Below are 22,708 nucleotides of genomic sequence, written 5' to 3'. Positions count from 1 at the left end.
CTGGGGGAACTGTGCACAATGGAAGGAGGGGGTAGGGGTAAAAATTATTTGTGCTGAGATGAGAGGTTTGTGCAGGAGGAGGGATGAGGGCTGTTTGTGCTGAGTGGGGAATGGGGGAATGGGGATGATGGGGGGGGGGGGGGGGTTGTGCTAGGAGAAGGAAGGAAGTTTGAGTGGGAGAGGAGTTGGGGGGATTTGTGCTAAAAGGAGGGGGGATTTGGGTAAATTGGGAAGCTTTTAAGCTGGGAAGGGTAATTTGAAGGGGCTTTTGCAACAGGAGGGATCTGAGAGAATTTGTCCTAGGTGGGGGAATTGAAGGAAAATGATTGGTGCTGGGAGGGAGGATTGGGGGGGGGGGGATTTGTGCTAGGAGAGGGGATTGGGGGGGAATTTGTGCTAAGAGAGGGTATTGGGGGGATTTCTTTTAGAAGGGGAGATTGGGGGGATTTCTGTTAGGCGGGGGGATTTGTGCTAGGAGGGGGGATGGGAGGTTGTGCTAGGAAGGTAGTTTTGAGGGGAAATATGTGCCAGGAGAGGGGATTGGGGGGGAATTTGTGCTAGGAGAGGGGATTGGGGGGGATTTGTGTAAGGAGGGGGGATTGCAGGGGTAATTGTTTTAGGAGGTGGGATTGGGAGGGTTGTGCTAGGAGGGGGGATTTGTGCTGGGGGGGTGTTGGGTGGGGAGGAAACCTTTGTGATTGGAAGGGTGGGGAGGAAGACTTTGTGGTTGGAAGGGTAATTTGGAGGGGATTGTGCTAGGAGGAGGGATTTAGGCAGATTTGTGCAAGAAGCCAGGATTGGGGGGATTTATGCTAGGAGGGGGGGGTATGGTGGAGAGGATTTGTGCTAGGGTAAATTTGAGGGTAAGAAGGGTGTGTGCTAGGAGGGATGAAGTAGAACTACAGGTGAAGTTTTAAGTTTTCGTAGTGCAAGTAGCTGGTCTTGCCTAGGGGACAAAATAGTCTCGCAGCAGCCCTGTATACAGTATGTCAAGGGATTTCTTATAGGCATAGCATAGATAGTCTATAGCTTCTTTAAAGGACCCTTAACAGCTTATTGCCACTCTATTTTAAGTTATACATTGCTGTAATCAAATGGGGTTGGGTTTTCTATATAGGGGAGCATTTAACTGCTGTGTTACTAAACCCACAACAGTAAAATCAGTCTGTATATGCAGTAAAGCATGCTTGTTATACTCACCGTGGAACCTAAGGGGCTATTCCATAAACAAAACCCAACGACACGTGTAAACGCATCTAAGCATGTGTTGTGATTGAGTATTAATGAATTTCAATGGCCAGAATAAATTGTTAGTCCATGCAATGAAATTAATTAATTCAAAGCACCCAAAGCACTTGACGTGCTTAAATGCATCTAGACGTGTTTACAAGCATCAAGCATTTTTTCTGCCAAAATGCTGCTGCCAGGAGGAAAGACATATATGAGAGAGGGGCAAATGTCCTGCATGCATGAGGCCTTAAGGTTAATGTACCAGTGGTTTATAAGTTCAGTCATGGACAATTTAAGGTCATTTTGTCCTTTGCATTTACCTTTACTTGTATGGAGGAATAAAGAAATGTAAATGTATGGCAAGAAGCATGGTAAAAGCATTTTAAAAACAAGGTAAATGCACAGGCACACACTGTAAAAGCATGGCAAAAGTACTATAACATAAATGTATAGGAAATGCCCATGCATAAAAAAGTGATTTATTAAAATAATAAACAGGTTTATAACAATATTATTGCACAGAGCCATCCCAATCCTCCTCTTCTACAATCCCCCATTGGCGATCTTGGCTCCTCTTTTTCTGTGTGTGCCCCCATAGCAAGCCTTGCTATTGGGGCAGACGTAAGGGCTCGATTCCAAGTAGCGCTCTGTGTCCCTCGCCCCCTCAATTTGACTGACAGCAGCAGGAGCTGTTCTCAGTGAAGCCTGTGAGACCAGGAAGAGAGGGAGAGAAGACCTGCAAACCTTATTTATCAGGAAAATACTACGAACCCTAATCTTTATCAGGAAAATACTACGAACCCTAATCTTTACCCTAACATTTAAACTTTACCCTTTTTCTTTTAACAATAGTACTAACCCTAAGCTATTTCATAATACTTAAAGTTGAAGTTCAGCTAAGCAAAAAAAAAAAAACCCTACAGCTTTTACATCACTTACCCATAATGAAGTATGTCCCAACCCACATGGAAGGAAAATATATTTGAAATGCTACAATTTTGGCCATATTCAATATATTTCATTTTATATATATATATATATATATATATAGTGGGGATCGAAAGTTTGGGCACCCCAGCTAAAAATGAGTATTAATGTGAATAAAGAAGCCAAGGAAAGATGGAAAAATCTCCAAAAGGCATCAAAATTACAGATTAGACATTCTTATAATATGTCAACAAAAGTTAGATTTTATTTCCATCATTTACACTTTTGCCGTCTGCAAAAGTTTGGGTACCCTGCAGGGTTAATATCTTGTACTGCCCCCTTTGGCAAGTATCACGGCTTGTAAACGCTTTTTGTAGCCAGCCAAGTCTTTCAATTCTTGTTTGAGGTATCTTTGCCCATTCTTCCTTACAAAAGTCTTCCAGTTCTTTGAGATTTCTGGGCTGTCTGTCACGCACTGCTCTTTTAAGGTCTATCCATAGATTTTCAATTATGTTGAGGTCAGGAAATTGTGAAGGCCATGGCTAAACCTTCAGTTTACGCCTCTTGATGTAATCCCCCGTGGATTTCGAGGTGTGTTTAGGATCATTATCCATTTGTAGAAGGCATCCTCTCTTTAACTTCTGCTTTTTAACAGATGGCATCAAGTTACCATCCAAATTTTGCCTTCTCCAGCTTTGTGAGCGTCAACTATTTTCAGTTTCAGTTTTCTAGACAACTGCTTAGAAGAACCCATGGTGCTGATTGTTGGGGCAAGGTCAGATGAGTCTGGGCATTTAAAACCTTTGAGATTGACATAACCTGGTCTTCCCAGACGATGATTGAGAACAATCCATGACACTGGCAGGTCTCAGCTTTGCAAAGGGGGCAGTGCATGCTATAAATTCTGCAGGGTGCCCAAACTTTTGCAGACGGCATTTTTTTGTTTTCTGTTATTTTGAAAGTGTAAATGATGGAAATAAAATCTAACTTTTGTTGACATATTATAAGAATGTCTAATCTGTAATTTGATGCCTTTTGGAGATTTTTCCATCTTTCCTTGGCTTCTTTATGCACATTAATACAAATTTTTAGCTGGGGTGCCCAAACGTTCGATCCCCACTGTATATATATATATTATGAAATATATTGAATATGGCCAAAATTTTAGCATTTTAAATATATGGCAATATATTTGGGAAGATATTTCAAATATATTTTTCTTCCATATGGGAAGTTATGGATCATAGAGATATCTTCATGGTGGGGATGCCAGTCTTCTTGTTGTCTGAAATTTCAGACCTGCAATGGATAACAGCTTTGGGTCTTCTGGCCGGCAGAACAGCAGATGGCTCAACTAGGACATTTCCCCTCTTTCCTTCCTCTCTACTAAGAAAAGATCTTCCATTGATTCCACTGCTTGGAACACAAACTTTGAATGGGGGAGAGAATCCTGGGACTGATCAGACTATCCCCCATTCACCTATTGTTTTACAGGCAGTTTATTCAATGAAAGAAGTTTTTCAATAAGGCCTTATTTAGATGTGTGTTTTGGGGAGCAGCTGTGTTTTGATGCCCACCAACCGCCCCCCATGCTGCAATAGGCAGATAACGAGGGTATTTATATGCCACTGTTCCAATGCTTAATTTCATGTCCACAGCAAAATCTAACCAACACGTATTAATTGGCAGGTGGTAAACGGGGAAGTGTTGCAAATGCCCCTCATCTGCGTGTAATGCATGCAGTTGCTGTGCATTTGTCAACATAAATGAGGTTAAAACAGGCAGTGAGGAAGCATCACATTTGGATCCAAACACGGATTATGCTTCAGAGGAAAGGTAGACACAAGTACAGGGGTGGACTGACAATTCATGGGGCCCCCGGGCAATAGGGGATCATGGGGCTCCTGTGTCCTTGCCCAAACTCAAAAAAGCCTATGAAAAAGGTACCAGGGGCATCTCATGGGGCCCCCTACTGACCCCGGGCCCTCAGGCAGTGCTCGAGTTTCCAAATGGTCAGTCTGCCCCTGTACAAGTATAATTTACAGCAAATGAGAAGGGGTGGTGTCCGTGTTATACCATCTGTACTACTGTTCTGCCTGAAGACCCAAAGCTGTTAGCCAGTGCAGTGCCCAACTTTCAGAGACAGGAGAAAGACAGGCATCCCTGCAGTGAAGATTTCTCCAGGATCCAACTGCCTGCGTAGTTTGGGACATACCCCATTACAGGCATGATATGTGACTAAAGTTGTAGGGATTTTTTTTTACAGCTAAACTTCATCCTTAAAACTAAATAGTAGAGGGAACACCACATTTACCTTCAGGACCCAGAGCTCTTAGCACTAAAAGATAATAGCCCTAGACCAAAACTACTGTTTTAAAAACAAGTTGCCAAGGTAAAAAAGGTACAAAAATAAAAGTTTACCTTCCAGCCACTCCCTTCTCAAATGCAAGAAAGTAACTATCTATTTTTCTCATTTGCTATATTTATCAGTTAGGTGATTGAGCAGCATGTATCAGTTTGTCTTTCTTTGCTCCCCAACTCAAATTCTTCTTCTTCTAATAGTTGATTTTAACCAGATAGTATGACAGAATGACACACACTACCCTACTATAAATGGTCTTTTTAATGACTGTCAAAATGTTATAACACATTCTAATCATGAAACACCAATAACAAAACATTTCTGGTTTATTTATATTGAATTATTTTTTACTTCAAGGTGAATGACACACATGCGACATATACAAATTACGTTTACTTGCCACCAGATCCTGCTGCAATTATCTACAGAGAGAATTATATAATAAACGTCAGTTGCTCGTACCCATTAAATGTGAATACATCTCTTGATGAGGTTTTGTTTCCTGAAGTGAGGTATATTTTTTTACAACCTTTTCAGCATGTGACTATGTGAAGTCATTATACATCTTTACTTTATTGGCTTACTTTTTTTCCCCCATTTTTTGTGATTTGTAAGAAGCTAGCAACATATTCTGAATTTTACTGCAGTTTTTACCTTAAATCGACCCTGTTACCAGATCATTCATTTCAACAGCAATCTTCCCATAAGATTATGTGTGCATTTAACATATTGTTATATTTGGTGGTCCAGATTAGAGATGAGCGAATCGAACTCGGCAAAGTGGAATTCGTTTCGAATATTAGGAAAATTTCGATTCGCGCCGAATCCGAAAATTAGCAGACTTCGGATGCGCGAATCGAAATTTTTCCAAAAATGGCGGCGACGGAGCAGGGATCTCTGGGAAGGCGCGCAGACAAGGCGCGCTGACCCATAATGCATTCATTCATGACATGTGATCGCATTAGCCAATCAGCAGCCAGCCAGCCAGCACTGTGTAATGGTGGAGCTATAAATTGCGGCCATCTTACAATTCTCCATTTGCCTCTGGTCATTCAAGAGAGACAGATCTCTCTGTATTAGGGACACAAAATCGTTACTTAGGGACACAGAACCGTTACTTAGGGACACACAATCGTTACTTAGGGACACAGAACCGTTACTTAGGGACACAGAACCGTTACTTAGGGACACAGAACCGTTACTTAGGGACACACAATCGTTACTTAGGGACACAGAACCGTTACTTAGGGACACAGAACCGTTACTTAGGGACACAGAATTGTTACTCAGGGACAGACACAGAATTGTTACTCAGGGACAGACACAGAATTGTTACTGAGGGACACAGAATTGTTAATGAGGGACACAGAATTGTTACTGAGGCACACAGAATTGTTACTGAGGGACACAGAATTGTTACTCAGGGACAGACACAGAATTGTTACTCAGGGACAGACACAGAATTGTTACTCAGGGACAGACACAGAATTGTTACTGAGGGACACAGAATTGTTACTGAGGGACACAGAATTGTTACTCAGGGACAGACACAGAATTGTTACTCAGGGACAGACACAGAATTGTTACTCAGGGACAGACACAGAATTGCTACTGTGGGACAGACACAGAATTGTTACTGAGGGACACAGAATTGTTACTGAGGGACACAGAATTGTTACTGAGGGACAGACACAGAATTGTTACTCAGGGACAGACACAGAATTGTTACTCAGGGACAGACACAGAATTGTTACTGAGGGACACATAATTGTTACTGAGGGACACAGAATTGTTACTCAGGGACACAGAATTGTTACTCAGGGACAGACACAGAATTGTTACTGAGGGACACAGAATTGTTACTGAGGGCCACAGAATTGTTACTGAGGGACACAGAATTGTTACTCAGGGACAGACACAGAATTGTTACTGAGGGACAGAATTGTTACTGAGGGACACAGAATTGTTACTCAGGGACACAGAATTGTTACTGAGGGACACAGAATTGTTACTGAGGGACACAGAATTGTTACTTAGGGACACAGAATTGTTACACAGGGACAGACACAGAATTGTTACTGAGGGACACAGAATTGTTACTGAGGGACACAGAATTGTTACTCAGGGACAGACACAGAATTGTTACTCAGGGACACAGAATTGTTACTGAGGGACACAGAATTGTTACTCAGGGACACAGAATTGTTACTCAGGGACACAGAATTGTTACTCAGGGACAGACACAGAATTGTTACTGAGGGACACAGAATTGTTACTGAGGGACACAGAATTGTTACTCAGGGACAGACACAGAATTGTTACTGAGGGACACAGAATTGTTACTGAGGGACACAGAATTGTTACTGAGGGACACAGAATTGTTACTCAGGGACACAGAATTGTTACTCAGGGACAGCCACAGAATTGTTACTGAGGGACACAGAATTGTTACTCAGGGACACAGAATTGTTACTCAGGGACAGACACAGAATTGTTACTGAGGGACACAGAATTGTTACTGAGGGACACAGAATTGTTACTGTGGGACAGACACAGAATTGTTACTGAGGGACACAGAATTGTTACTGAGGGACACAGAATTGTTACTGAGGGACACAGAATTGTTACTCAGGGACAGACACAGAATTGTTACTGAGGGACACAGAATTGTTACTGAGGGACACAGAATTGTTACTGAGGGACACAGAATTGTTACTCAGGGACACAGAATTGTTACTCAGGGACACAAAATTGTTACTCAGGGACAGACACAGAATTGTTACTGAGGGACACGGAATTGTTACTGAGGGACACAGAATTGTTACTCAGGGACACAGAATTGTTACTCAGGGACAGACACAGAATTGTTACTGAGGGACACAGAATTGTTACTCGGGGACACAGAATTTTTACTCAGGGACACAGAATTGTTACTCAGGGACAGACACAGAATTGTTACTGAGGGACACAGAATTGTTACTGAGGGACACAGAATTGTTACTCAGGGACAGACACAGAATTGTTACTGAGGGACACAGAATTGTTACTGAGGGACACAGAATTGTTACTCAGGGACACAGAATTGTTACTCAGGGACAGACACAGAATTGTTACTGAGGGACACGGAATTGTTACTGAGGGACACAGAATTGTTACTCAGGGACACAGAATTGTTACTCAGGGACAGACACAGAATTGTTACTGAGGGACACAGAATTGTTACTGAGGGACACAGAATTATTACTCAGGGACACAGAATTGTTACTCAGGGACAGACACAGAATTGTTACTGAGGGACACAGAATTGTTACTGAGGGACACAGAATTGTTACTGAGGGACACAGAATTGTTACTCAGGGACACAGAATTGTTACTCGGGGACAAAGAATTGTTACTCAGGGACACAGAATTGTTACTCAGGGACAGACACAGAATTGTTACTGAGGGACACAGAATTGTTACTGAGGGACACAGAATTGTTACTGAGGGACACAGAATTGTTACTCAGGGACACAGAATTGTTACTCAGGGACACAGAATTGTTACTCAGGGACAGACACAGAATTGTTACTGAGGGACACGTAATTGTTACTGAGGGACACAGAATTGTTACTCAGGGACACAGAATTGTTACTCAAGGACAGACACAGAATTGTTACTGAGGGACACAGAATTGTTACTCGGGGACACAGAATTATTACTCAGGGACACAGAATTGTTACTCAGGGACAGACACAGAATTGTTACTGAGGGACACAGAATTGTTACTGAGGGACACAGAATTGTTACTCAGGGACAGACACAGAATTGTTACTGAGAGACACGGAATTGTTACTGAGGGACACAGAATTGTTACTCAGGGACACAGAATTGTTACTCAGGGACAGACACAGAATTGTTACTGAGGGACACAGAATTGTTACTGAGGGACACAGAATTGTTACTCAGGGACACAGAATTGTTACTCAGGGACAGACACAGAATTGTTACTGAGGGACACAGAATTGTTACTGAGGGACACAGAATTGTTACTGAGGGACACAGAATTGTTACTCAGGGACACAGAATTGTTACTCGGGGACACAGAATTGTTACTCAGGGACACAGAATTGTTACTCAGGGACAGACACAGAATTGTTACTGAGGGACACAGAATTGTTACTGAGGGACACAGAATTGTTACTGAGGGACACAGAATTGTTACTCAGGGACACAGAATTGTTACTCAGGGACAGACACAGAATTGTTACTGAGGGACACAGAATTGTTACTCAGGGACAGACACAGAATTGTTACTGAGGGACACAGAATTGTTACTCAGGGACACAGAATTGTTACTCAGGGACACAGAATTGTTACTCAGGGACACAGAATTGTTACTGAGGGACACAGAATTGTTACTCAGGGACACAGAATTGTTACTCAGGGACACAGAATTGTTACTGAGGGACACAGAATTGTTACTCAGGGACACAGAATTGTTACTCAGGGACACAGAATTGTTACTCAGGGACACAGAATCGTTGAATTAAAGAGTATGTCAGACAACACGCAGAGGAGTGGCAGAGGAGGCAATGTTTTAGGAGCGAGCAGACGTGGCAGCAGAGGAAGGGGTCGAGGCAGCACTAGTCGCAGCCAGAGGCCAGTGCTCCCGGTGTCATCCAGCGGTCGTGTCTCCACCGACAACCCTGCCGTCATCGATTGGTTGGCTCGGTCGTCTTCCTCTTCCCAGGTCACCTCTGACACCTACAGCCAACGGTCGGTGGGTACGTCAGACACAACCGTTAGTTGGCATGGCCCGGGACCAAGCCCACTGAAATCACGTGTCCTCTACCTGCCCCTGTCCTTTGGTGTTCCCTCACCAAGCGAAGTATCGCATGCTGTGGGCTCAGCCCCACTGTACAGTGAGGAAGAGCTAACAGAGGGCGGTCAGGAACGGGGGGAGACATCCGCCTCTTCAGCAGCCAGGCGAAGAAGTACTGGCGAGGAGAGTGGCTCGGTAGCCGGTCTAGAGACAGGTCTGTCTCCTGACCCACACGCAGCCGAGGGGGCAAGTAGTGAGGCGGAGACCCTAATTGATGATGATGAGGCTGATCGCACTTGGCAGCCTCGTCGTCATCAGGCTATTGCTTCCGCATCATCAGGAGAAGAGGGTGCCAGCTTGGCAGTGAGCAAAACAGTCGGTGGGTTGCCCAGGAGGCAGCAGGGTCACAGCAGTGTCAGTGGAGGCAAACGGCCACGGAGTAGAGCACCAGCTCCACTGCAGCCTACCACCACGGCCAGTAGTGGTGCCGGTGTGCAAGGAGGAAGTAGCAGTCAGCCATTGAGGAGTAGCGGGGGCAAAGTTTCCTACTTGGCGGTGTGGCAATTTTTTGTCAAGCCGCCCGAGGAAGTAAACGTAGCCGTATGTCGACTATGTGGCCAGAAAGTCAAGCATGGCCAGGGGGCCCATGTTGGGACTACAGCGTTGCGTCAGCATATGCAGCGTCGCCATTTGGTGGCCTGGGAAAACCGTGAAAAAGATACGGCGGTTCTGCCTGCCTCCTCATGCTGCTGCCAGGTCCAGAGTGTCTCATGGGTCCCTGTACGGCCTCCCATTGCTGCTGTCTCCATCGCCACACTCTGCCATGTGCCACTTTCAGGTCTCCTCACACTGCTGGTGTGTTCCATTTTGTCATAGGGTGCTGGCAGATTACGGGCCTCCCATTGCTGCTGCCAGGCCCGTAATCTGCCATGGGCCCCTGTACCGCCTCCTCATGCTGCTGCCAGGTCCAGAGTGTCTAATGGGTCCCTGTACGGCCTCCCATTGCTGCTGTCTCCATCGCCACACTCTGCCATGTGCCACTTTCAGGTCTCCTCACACTGCTGGTGTGTTCCATTTTGTCATAGGGTGCTGGCAGATTACGGGCCTCCCATTGCTGCTGCCAGGCCTGTAATCTGCCATGGGCCCCTGTACCGCCTCCTCATGCTGCTGCCAGGTCCACAGTGTCTCATGGGTCCCTGTACGGCCTCCCATTGCTGCTGTCTCCATTGCCACACTCTGCCATGTGCCACTTTCAGGTCTCCTCACACTGCTGGTGCTGTCCATTTTGTCATAGGGTGCTGGCAGATTACGGGCCTCCCATTGCTGCTGCCAGGCCCGTAATCTGCCATGGGCCCCCGTACCGCCTCCTCATGCTGCTGCTAGGTCCAGAGTCTCTCATGGGTCCCTGTACGGCCTCCCATTGCTGCTGTCTCCATCGCCACACTCTGCCATGTGCCACTTTCAGGTCTCCTCACACTGCTGGTGCTGTCCATTTTGTCATAGGGTGCTGGCAGATTACGGGCCTCCCATTGCTGCTGCCAGGCCCGTAATCTGCCATGGGCCCCTGTACCGCCTCCTCATGCTGCTGCCAGGCCCGTAATCTGTCATGGGTCCCTGTACGGCCTCCCATTGCTGCTGTCTCCATCGCCACACTCTGCCATGTGCCACTTTCAGGTCTCCTCACACTGCTGGTGTGTTCCATTTTGTCATAGGGTGCTGGCAGATTACGGGCCTCCCATTGCTGCTGCCAGGCCCGTAATCTGCCATGGGCCCCTGTACCGCCTCCTCATGCTGCTGCCAGGCCCGTAATCTGTCATGGGTCCCTATACGACCTCCCATTGCTGCTGTCTCCATCGCCACACTCTGCCATGTGCCACTTTCAGGTCTCCTCACACTTCTGGTGGGTTCCATTTTGTCATAGGGTGCTGGCAGATTACGGGCCTCCCATTGCTGCTGCCAGGCCCGTCATCTGCCATGGGCCCCCGTACCGCCTCCTCATGCTGCTGCCAGGTCCACAGTGTCTCATGGGTCCCTGTACGGCCTCCCATTGCTGCTGTCTCCATCGCCACACTCTGCCATGTGCCACTTTCAGGTCTCCTCACACTGCTGGTGCTGTCCATTTTGTCATAGGGTGCTGGCAGATTACGGGCCTCCCATTGCTGCTGCCAGGCCTGTAAGCTGCCATGGGCCCCTGTACCGCCTCCTCATGCTGCTGCCAGGTCCACAGTGTCTCATGGGTCCCGGTACGGCCTCCCATTGCTGCTGTCTCCATCGCCACACTCTGCCATGTGCCACTTTCAGGTCTCCTCACACTGCTGGTGCTGTCCATTTTGTCATAGGGTGCTGGCAGATTACGGGCCTCCCATTGCTGCTGCCAGGCCCGTAATCTGCCATGGGCCCCCGTACCGCCTCCTCATGCTGCTGCCAGGTCCAGAGTCTCTCATGGGTCCCTGTACGGCCTCCCATTGCTGCTGTCTCCATCGCCACACTCTGCCATGTGCCACTTTCAGGTCTCCTCACACTGCTGGTGTGTTCCATTTTGTCATAGGGTGCTGGCAGATTACGGGCCTCCCATTGCTGCTGCCAGGCCCGTAATCTGCCATGGGCCCCTGTACCGCCTCCTCATGCTGCTGCCAGGCCCGTAATCTGTCATGGGTCCCTGTACGGCCTCCCATTGCTGCTGTCTCTATCGCCACACTCTGCCATGTGCCACTTTCAGGTCTCCTCACACTGCTGGTGTGTTCCATTTTGTCATAGGGTGCTGGCAGATTACGGGCCTCCCATTGCTGCTGCCAGGCCCGTAATCTGCCATGGGCCCCTGTACCGCCTCCTCATGCTGCTGCCAGGCCCGTAATCTGTCATGGGTCCCTGTACGGCCTCCCATTGCTGCAGGTTCCATCGCCACACTCTGCCATGTGCCACTTTCAGGTCTCCTCACACTGCTGGTGTGTTGCATTTTGTCACAGGGTGCTGGCAGATTACGGGCCTCCCATTGCTGCTGCCAGGCCCGTAATCTGCCATGGGCCCCTGTACCGCCTCCTCATGCTGCTGCCAGGTCCACAGTGTCTCATGGGTCCCTGTACGGCCTCCCATTGCTGCTGTCTCCATCGCCACACTCTGCCATGTGCCACTTTCAGGTCTCCTCACACTGCTGGTGCTGTCCATTTTGTCATAGGGTGCTGGCAGATTACGGGCCTCCCATTGCTGCTGCCAGGCCCGTAATCTGCCATGGGCCCCCGTACCGCCTCCTCATGCTGCTGCCAGGTCCAGAGTCTCTCATGGGTCCCTGTACGGCCTCCCATTGCTGCTGTCTCCATCGCCACACTCTGCCATGTGCCACTTTCAGGTCTCCTCACACTGCTGGTGTGTTCCATTTTGTCCTAGGGTGCTGGCAGATTACGGGCCTCCCATTGCTGCTGCCAGGCCCGTAATCTGCCATGGGCCCCTGTACCGCCTCCTCATGCTGCTGCCAGGCCCGTAATCTGTCATGGGTCCCTGTACGGCCTCCCATTGCTGCTGTCTCCATCGCCACACTCTGCCATGTGCCACTTTCAGGTCTCCTCACACTGCTGGTGTGTTCCATTTTGTCATAGGGTGCTGGCAGATTACGGGCCTCCCATTGCTGCTGCCAGGCCCGTAATCTGCCATGGGCCCCTGTACCGCCTCCTCATGCTGCTGCCAGGCCCGTAATCTGTCATGGGTCCCTGTACGGCCTCCCATTGCTGCTGTCTCCATCGCCACACTCTGCCATGTGCCACTTTCAGGTCTCCTCACACTGCTGGTGTGTTCCATTTTGTCACAGGGTGCTGGCAGATTACTGGCCTCCCATTGCTGCTGCCAGGCCCGTAATCTGCCATGGGCCCCCGTACCGCCTCCTCATGCTGCTGCCAGGTCCACAGTGTCTCATGGGTCCCTGTACGGCCTCCCATTGCTGCTGTCTCCATCGCCACACTCTGCCATGTGCCACTTTCAGGTCTCCTCACACTGCTGGTGGGTTCCATTTTGTCATAGGGTGCTGGCAGATTACGGGCCTCCCATTGCTGCTGCCAGGCCCGTAATCTGCCATGGGCCCCCGTACCGCCTCCTCATGCTGCTGCCAGGTCCAGAGTCTCTCATGGGTCCCTGTACGGCCTCCCATTGCTGCTGTCTCCATTGCCACACTCTGCCATGTGCCACTTTCAGGTCTCCTCACACTGCTGGTGCTGTCCATTTTGTCATAGGGTGCTGGCAGATTACGGGCCTCCCATTGCTGCTGCCAGGCCCGTAATCTGCCATGGGCCCCTGTACCGCCTCCTCATGCTGCTGCCAGGCCCGTAATCTGTCATGAGTCCCTGTACGGCCTCCCATTGCTGCTGTCTCCATCGCCACACTCTGCCATGTGCCACTTTCAGGTCTCCTCACACTGCTGGTGTGTTCCATTTTGTCATAGGGTGCTGGCAGATTACGGGCCTCCCATTGCTGCTGCCAGGCCCGTAATCTGCCATGGGCCCCCGTACCGCCTCCTCATGCTGCTGCCAGGTCCAGAGTCTCTCATGGGTCCCTGTACGGCCTCCCATTGCTGCTGTCTCCATTGCCACACTCTGCCATGTGCCACTTTCAGGTCTCCTCACACTGCTGGTGCTGTCCATTTTGTCATAGGGTGCTGGCAGATTACGGGCCTCCCATTGCTGCTGCCAGGCCCGTAATCTGCCATGGGCCCCTGTACCGCCTCCTCATGCTGCTGCCAGGCCCGTAATCTGTCATGAGTCCCTGTACGGCCTCCCATTGCTGCTGTCTCCATCGCCACACTCTGCCATGTGCCACTTTCAGGTCTCCTCACACTGCTGGTGTTTTCCATTTTGTCATAGGGTGCTGGCAGATTACGGGCCTCCCATTGCTGCTGCCAGGCCTGTAATCTGCCATGGGCCCCTGTACCGCCTCCTCATGATGCTGCCAGGTCCACAGTGTCTCATGGGTCCCTGTACGGCCTCCCATTGCTGCTGTCTCCATCGCCACACTCTGCCATGTGCCACTTTCAGGTCTCCTCACACTGCTGGTGTGTTCCATTTTGTCATAGGGTGCTGGCAGATTACGGGCCTCCCATTGCTGCTGCCAGGCCTGTAATCTGCCATGGGCCCCTGTACCGCCTCCTCATGATGCTGCCAGGTCCACAGTGTCTCATGGGTCCCTGTACGGCCTCTCATTGCTGCTGTCTCCATCGCCACACTCTGCCATGTGCCACTTTCAGGTCTCCTCACACTGCTGGTGCTGTCCATTTTGTCATAGGGTGCTGGCAGATTACTGGCCTCCCATTGCTGCTGCCAGGCCCGTAATCTGCCATGGGCCCCCGTACCGCCTCCTCATGCTGCTGCCAGGTCCAGAGTCTCTCATGGGTCCCTGTACGGCCTCCCATTGCTGCTGTCTCCATCGCCACACTCTGCCATGTGCCACTTTCAGGTCTCCTCACACTGCTGGTGTGTTCCATTTTTTCATAGGGTGCTGGCAGATTACAGGCCTCCCATTGCTGCTGCCAGGCCCGTAATCTGCCATGGGCCCCGTACTGACTCCTCATGCTGTGACGTTGCAACAAGGTGGAATTCAACCCTACATATGTTAGACCGCCTTTACGAACAGCGAAAGGCCATCACCGATTTCCTGATGTTACAAGCGGATAAAGGTACTCCCCTGTGTAACTTAGATGTCAGCCATTGGCAGCTCATGCGTGACACCTGCCGCTTGCTCAGGCCCTTTGAGGAGGCCACGCTATTCGTGAGTCGGCAGGACTATGGGATGAACGACGTCATTCCTCTGTTGCACGTCCTGGAACAAATGCTGTTAACAATGGCTGGTCAGGGTGCGGTAGACGTGGCGCACAGATCTCAACGCCACATGACCCCTGTGGAGGCAGGACAGGAAGAAGAGGAGGAGGTAGAGGAGGATATTGGTGCTCAGGAATTATTGAGTGAAATGGGTGGTTTTTCCACTCAGCGGACAGGAGTGGAGGAGCAGGAGCATCTGGTAGAGGAGGAGGAGGAGGAGACAGAGGACCCAGACGCACCGTGGCAGTATGCTGTGGAGATGGAGGCAGGGAGTCCCTCGCATTCCTTGGCACAAATGGCCCATAGCATGTTCGGTTGCTTGCGTAGCGACAGCCGAATAATAACCATCAGACAGAGGGATGACTTTTGGCTGTCCACCTTGTTGGACCCTCGCTACCGTTCAAAAATGGTGGCCTTTTTCACACCTGCTGAGAGGGAGGCCAAAATAAAGTACTATAAAAACCACCTATGTAGTCAGTTGGTCTCTGCCTTTCTGCGCCAACGTCCATCCTCAGACACTGTGGGCCCTGTGCGCTCGCGTTCCGCTGCCATGGCAGCAGGGGAGGGGTGGGGTGGTAGGAGCAGTGGCAGCTCCACCAGCAGCGGCTGCCTCAGTCTGCAGTCGATGATGAGTAGCTTTCTTCACCAGCGCAGTGAGGAAACTACTAACCAGCAGCAGCAGCAGCAGCATCAGGTGGACCTGGAGCAGGACCTCAAACAACAGGCTTGGGCCTACTTGGACAGCACCCTGCCAACCGAGGTAGACAATCCCCTTGACTACTGGGCAACGAAACTTGACCTTTGGCCCCAACTAGCTGAATTTGCCCTTGAAAGGCTGTCATGCCCGGCCAGTAGCGTGGCATCGGAGCGCGTGTTTAGTGCGGCAGGAGGTATTGTAACTCCGCGGAGGACACGACTGTCCACCCAAAGTGTGGAGAGACTCACGTTTGTGAAAATGAATCAGGTGTGGATTAGTCTGGATTTCAAACCACCAGTTCTTGACACAACTGACTAAATCCGCCATGAATCATGCCCCAAACATGTGCCACTTTCAGGTCTCCTCACACTGCTGGTGTGTTCCATTTTGTCATAGGGTGCTGGCAGATTACGGGCCTCCCATTGCTGCTGCCAGGCCCGTAATCTGCCATGGGCCCCTGTACCGCCTCCTCATGCTGCTGCCAGGTCCAGAGTGTGTCATGGGTCCCTGTACGGCCTCCCATTGCTGTTGTCTCCATCGCCACACTCTGCCATGTGCCACTTTCAGGTCTCCTCACACTGCTGGTGGGTTCCATTTTGTCATAGGGTGCTGGCAGATTACGGGCCTCCCATTGCTGCTGCCAGGCCCGTAATCTGCCATGGGCCCCCGTACCGCCTCCTCATGCTGCTGCCAGGTCCAGAGTCTCTCATGGGTCCCTGTACGGCCTCCCATTGCTGCTGTCTCCATTGCCACACTCTGCCATGTGCCACTTTCAGGTCTCCTCACACTGCTGGTGCTGTCCATTTTGTCATAGGGTGCTGGCAGATTACGGGCCTCCCATTGCTGCTGCCAGGCCCGTAATCTGCCATGGGCCCCTATACCGCCTCCTCATGCTGCTGCCAGGTCCAGAGTCTCTCATGGGTCCCTGTACGGCCTCCCATTGCTGCTGTCTCCATTGCCACACTCTGCCATGTGCCACTTTCAGGTCTCCTCACACTGCTGGTGCTGTCCATTTTGTCATAGGGTGCTGGCAGATTACGGGCCTCCCATTGCTGCTGCCAGGCCCGTAATCTGCCATGGGCCCCTGTACCGCCTCCTCATGATGCTGCCAGGCCCGTAATCTGTCATGGGTCCCTGTACGGCCTCCCATTGCTGCTGTCTCCATCGCTACACTCTGCCATGTGCCACTTTCAGGTCTCCTCACACTGCTGGTGCTGTCCATTTTGTCATAGGGTGCTGGCAGATTACGGGCCTCCCATTGCTGCTGCCAGGCCCGTAATCTGCCATGGGCCCCCGTACCGCCTCCTCATGCTGCTGCCAGGTCCAGAGTCTCTCATGGGTCCCTGTACGGCCTCCCATTGCTGCTGTCTCCATTGCCACACTCTGCCATGTGCCACTTTCAGGTCTCCTCACACTGCTGGTGCTGTCCATTTTGTCATAGGGTGCTGGCAGATTACGGGCCTCCCATTGCTGCTGCCAGGCCCGTAATCTGCCATGGGCCCCTGTACCGCCTCCTCATGCTGCTGCCAGGTCCAGAGTCTCTCATGGGTCCCTGTACGGCCTCCCATTGCTGCTGTCTCCATTGCCACACTCTGCCATGTGCCACTTTCAGGTCTCCTCACACTGCTGGTGCTGTCCATTTTGTCATAGGGTGCTGGCAGATTACGGGCCTCCCATTGCTGCTGCCAGGCCCGTAATCTGCCATGGGCCCCTGTACCGCCTCCTCATGCTGCTGCCAGGTCCAGAGTCTCTCATGGGTCCCTGTACGGCCTCCCATTGCTGCTGTCTCCATTGCCACACTCTGCCATGTGCCACTTTCAGGTCTCCTCACACTGCTGGTGCTGTCCATTTTGTCATAGGGTGCTGGCAGATTACGGGCCTCCCATTGCTGCTGCCAGGCCCGTAATCTGCCATGGGCCCCTGTACCGCCTCCTCATGCTGCTGCCAGGCCCGTAATCTGTCATGGGTCCCTGTACGGCCTCCCATTGCTGCTGTCTCCATCGCTACACTCTGCCATGTGCCACTTTCAGGTCTCCTCACACTGCTGGTGTGTTCCATTTTGTCATAGGGTGCTGGCAGATTACGGGCCTCCCATTGCTGCTGCCAGGCCCGTAATCTGCCATGGGCCCCCGTACCGCCTCCTCATGCTGCTGCCAGGTCCAGAGTCTCTCATGGGTCCCTGTACGGCCTCCCATTGCTGCTGTCTCCATTGCCACACTCTGCCATGTGCCACTTTCAGGTCTCCTCACACTGCTGGTGCTGTCCATTTTGTCATAGGGTGCTGGCAGATTACGGGCCTCCCATTGCTGCTGCCAGGCCCGTAATCTGCCATGGGCCCCTGTACCGCCTCCTCATGCTGCTGCCAGGCCCGTAATCTGTCATGGGTCCCTGTACGGCCTCCCATTGCTGCTGTCTCCATCGCTACACTCTGCCATGTGCCACTTTCAGGTCTCCTCACACTGCTGGTGTGTTCCATTTTGTCATAGGGTGCTGGCAGATTACGGGCCTCCCATTGCTGCTGCCAGGCCCGTAATCTGCCATGGGCCCCCGTACCGCCTCCTCATGCTGCTGCCAGGTCCAGAGTCTCTCATGGGTCCCTGTACGGCCTCCCATTGCTGTTGTCTCCATCGCCACACTCTGCCATGTGCCACTTTCAGGTCTCCTCACACTGCTGGTGGGTTCCATTTTGTCATAGGGTGCTGGCAGATTACGGGCCTCCCATTGCTGCTGCCAGGCCCGTAATCTGCCATGGGCCCCCGTACCGCCTCCTCATGCTGCTGCCAGGTCCAGAGTCTCTCATGGGTCCCTGTACGGCCTCCCATTGCTGCTGTCTCCATTGCCACACTCTGCCATGTGCCACTTTCAGGTCTCCTCACACTGCTGGTGCTGTCCATTTTGTCATAGGGTGCTGGCAGATTACGGGCCTCCCATTGCTGCTGCCAGGCCCGTAATCTGCCATGGGCCCCTGTACCGCCTCCTCATGCTGCTGCCAGGCCCGTAATCTGTCATGGGTCCCTGTACGGCCTCCCATTGCTGCTGTCTCCATCGCCACACTCTGCCGTGTGCCACTTTCAGGTCTCCTCACACTGCTGGTGTGTTCCATTTTGTCACAGGGTGCTGGCAGATTACGGGCCTCCCATTGCTGCTGCCAGGCCCGTAATCTGCCATGGGCCCCCGTACCGCCTCCTCATGCTGCTGCCAGGTCCAGAGTCTCTCATGGGTCCCTGTACGGCCTCCCATTGCTGCTGTCTCCATTGCCACACTCTGCCATGTGCCACTTTCAGGTCTCCTCACACTGCTGGTGCTGTCCATTTTGTCATAGGGTGCTGGCAGATTACGGGCCTCCCATTGCTGCTGCCAGGCCCGTAATCTGCCATGGGCCCCTGTACCGCCTCCTCATGCTGCTGCCAGGCCCGTAATCTGTCATGGGTCCCTGTACGGCCTCCCATTGCTGCTGTCTCCATCGCTACACTCTGCCATGTGCCACTTTCAGGTCTCCTCACACTGCTGGTGTGTTCCATTTTGTCATAGGGTGCTGGCAGATTACGGGCCTCCCATTGCTGCTGCCAGGCCCGTAATCTGCCATGGGCCCCCGTACCGCCTCCTCATGCTGCTGCCAGGTCCAGAGTCTCTCATGGGTCCCTGTACGGCCTCCCATTGCTGCTGTCTCCATTGCCACACTCTGCCATGTGCCACTTTCAGGTCTCCTCACACTGCTGGTGCTGTCCATTTTGTCATAGGGTGCTGGCAGATTACGGGCCTCCCATTGCTGCTGCCAGGCCCGTAATCTGCCATGGGCCCCTGTACCGCCTCCTCATGCTGCTGCCAGGCCCGTAATCTGTCATGGGTCCCTGTACGGCCTCCCATTGCTGCTGTCTCCATCGCTACACTCTGCCATGTGCCACTTTCAGGTCTCCTCACACTGCTGGTGTGTTCCATTTTGTCATAGGGTGCTGGCAGATTACGGGCCTCCCATTGCTGCTGCCAGGCCCGTAATCTGCCATGGGCCCCCGTACCGCCTCCTCATGCTGCTGCCAGGTCCAGAGTCTCTCATGGGTCCCTGTACGGCCTCCCATTGCTGCTGTCTCCATTGCCACACTCTGCCATGTGCCACTTTCAGGTCTCCTCACACTGCTGGTGCTGTCCATTTTGTCATAGGGTGCTGGCAGATTACGGGCCTCCCATTGCTGCTGCCAGGCCCGTAATCTGCCATGGGCCCCTGTACCGCCTCCTCATGCTGCTGCCAGGCCCGTAATCTGTCATGGGTCCCTGTACGGCCTCCCATTGCTGCTGTCTCCATCGCTACACTCTGCCATGTGCCACTTTCAGGTCTCCTCACACTGCTGGTGTGTTCCATTTTGTCATAGGGTGCTGGCAGATTACGGGCCTCCCATTGCTGCTGCCAGGCCCGTAATCTGCCATGGGCCCCCGTACCGCCTCCTCATGCTGCTGCCAGGTCCAGAGTCTCTCATGGGTCCCTGTACGGCCTCCCATTGCTGTTGTCTCCATCGCCACACTCTGCCATGTGCCACTTTCAGGTCTCCTCACACTGCTGGTGGGTTCCATTTTGTCATAGGGTGCTGGCAGATTACGGGCCTCCCATTGCTGCTGCCAGGCCCGTAATCTGCCATGGGCCCCCGTACCGCCTCCTCATGCTGCTGCCAGGTCCAGAGTCTCTCATGGGTCCCTGTACGGCCTCCCATTGCTGCTGTCTCCATTGCCACACTCTGCCATGTGCCACTTTCAGGTCTCCTCACACTGCTGGTGCTGTCCATTTTGTCATAGGGTGCTGGCAGATTACGGGCCTCCCATTGCTGCTGCCAGGCCCGTAATCTGCCATGGGCCCCTGTACCGCCTCCTCATGCTGCTGCCAGGTCCAGAGTCTCTCATGGGTCCCTGTACGGCCTCCCATTGCTGCTGTCTCCATTGCCACACTCTGCCATGTGCCACTTTCAGGTCTCCTCACACTGCTGGTGCTGTCCATTTTGTCATAGGGTGCTGGCAGATTACGGGCCTCCCATTGCTGCTGCCAGGCCCGTAATCTGCCATGGGCCCCTGTACCGCCTCCTCATGCTGCTGCCAGGCCCGTAATCTGTCATGGGTCCCTGTACGGCCTCCCATTGCTGCTGTCTCCATCGCTACACTCTGCCATGTGCCACTTTCAGGTCTCCTCACACTGCTGGTGTGTTCCATTTTGTCATAGGGTGCTGGCAGATTACGGGCCTCCCATTGCTGCTGCCAGGCCCGTAATCTGCCATGGGCCCCCGTACCGCCTCCTCATGCTGCTGCCAGGTCCAGAGTCTCTCATGGGTCCCTGTACGGCCTCCCATTGCTGTTGTCTCCATCGCCACACTCTGCCATGTGCCACTTTCAGGTCTCCTCACACTGCTGGTGGGTTCCATTTTGTCATAGGGTGCTGGCAGATTACGGGCCTCCCATTGCTGCTGCCAGGCCCGTAATCTGCCATGGGCCCCCGTACCGCCTCCTCATGCTGCTGCCAGGTCCAGAGTCTCTCATGGGTCCCTGTACGGCCTCCCATTGCTGCTGTCTCCATTGCCACACTCTGCCATGTGCCACTTTCAGGTCTCCTCACACTGCTGGTGCTGTCCATTTTGTCATAGGGTGCTGGCAGATTACGGGCCTCCCATTGCTGCTGCCAGGCCCGTAATCTGCCATGGGCCCCTGTACCGCCTCCTCATGCTGCTGCCAGGCCCGTAATCTGTCATGGGTCCCTGTACGGCCTCCCATTGCTGCTGTCTCCATCGCCACACTCTGCCGTGTGCCACTTTCAGGTCTCCTCACACTGCTGGTGTGTTCCATTTTGTCACAGGGAGCTGGCAGATTACGGGCCTCCCATTGCTGCTGCCAGGCCCGTAATCTGCCATGGGCCCCCGTACCGCCTCCTCATGCTGCTGCCAGGTCCAGAGTCTCTCATGGGTCCCTGTACGGCCTCCCATTGCTGCTGTCTCCATTGCCACACTCTGCCATGTGCCACTTTCAGGTCTCCTCACACTGCTGGTGCTGTCCATTTTGTCATAGGGTGCTGGCAGATTACGGGCCTCCCATTGCTGCTGCCAGGCCCGTAATCTGCCATGGGCCCCTGTACCGCCTCCTCATGCTGCTGCCAGGTCCAGAGTCTCTCATGAGTCCCTGTACGGCCTCCCATTGCTGTTGTCTCCATCGCCACACTCTGCCATGTGCCACTTTCAGGTCTCCTCACACTGCTGGTGGGTTCCATTTTGTCATAGGGTGCTGGCAGATTACGGGCCTCCCATTGCTGCTGCCAGGCCCGTAATCTGCCATGGGCCCCCGTACCGCCTCCTCATGCTGCTGCCAGGTCCAGAGTCTCTCATGGGTCCCTGTACGGCCTCCCATTGCTGCTGTCTCCATTGCCACACTCTGCCATGTGCCACTTTCATGTCTCCTCACACTGCTGGTGCTGTCCATTTTGTCATAGGGTGCTGGCAGATTACGGGCCTCCCATTGCTGCTGCCAGGCCCGTAATCTGCCATGGGCCCCTGTACCGCCTCCTCATGCTGCTGCCAGGCCCGTAATCTGTCATGGGTCCCTGTACGGCCTCCCATTGCTGCTGTCTCCATCGCCACACTCTGCCGTGTGCCACTTTCAGGTCTCCTCACACTGCTGGTGTGTTCCATTTTGTCACAGGGTGCTGGCAGATTACGGGCCTCCCATTGCTGCTGCCAGGCCCGTAATCTGCCATGGGCCCCCGTACCGCCTCCTCATGCTGCTGCCAGGTCCAGAGTCTCTCATGGGTCCCTGTACGGCCTCCCATTGCTGCTGTCTCCATTGCCACACTCTGCCATGTGCCACTTTCAGGTCTCCTCACACTGCTGGTGCTGTCCATTTTGTCATAGGGTGCTGGCAGATTA

At 52.2% G+C, this 22,708-nt stretch overlaps 1 protein-coding gene across 1 annotated transcript in view; it reads left to right on the top strand.

Annotated features, from left to right (window-relative positions):
- LOC149449176 (uromodulin-like) overlaps nucleotides 1-22,708 on the top strand; it is a 43,685-nt gene that overhangs the window by 10,561 nt on the left and 10,416 nt on the right. Inside the window, exon 5 of the mRNA XM_089693609.1 lies at nucleotides 4,877-5,031. Coding sequence (XP_089549735.1) covers nucleotides 4,877-5,031 — 155 coding nt within the window. The remainder of the gene's footprint in view (nucleotides 1-4,876; nucleotides 5,032-22,708) is intronic.

The sequence above is a fragment of the Staurois parvus genome, unplaced genomic scaffold, assembly GCF_062004578.1.
Source record: "Staurois parvus isolate SC_StPar_1 unplaced genomic scaffold, SC_StPar_1.0 ptg000635l, whole genome shotgun sequence".
Lineage (NCBI taxonomy): Eukaryota > Metazoa > Chordata > Amphibia > Anura > Ranidae > Staurois > Staurois parvus.
This window is presented reverse-complemented; position numbering and strand designations above follow the sequence as displayed.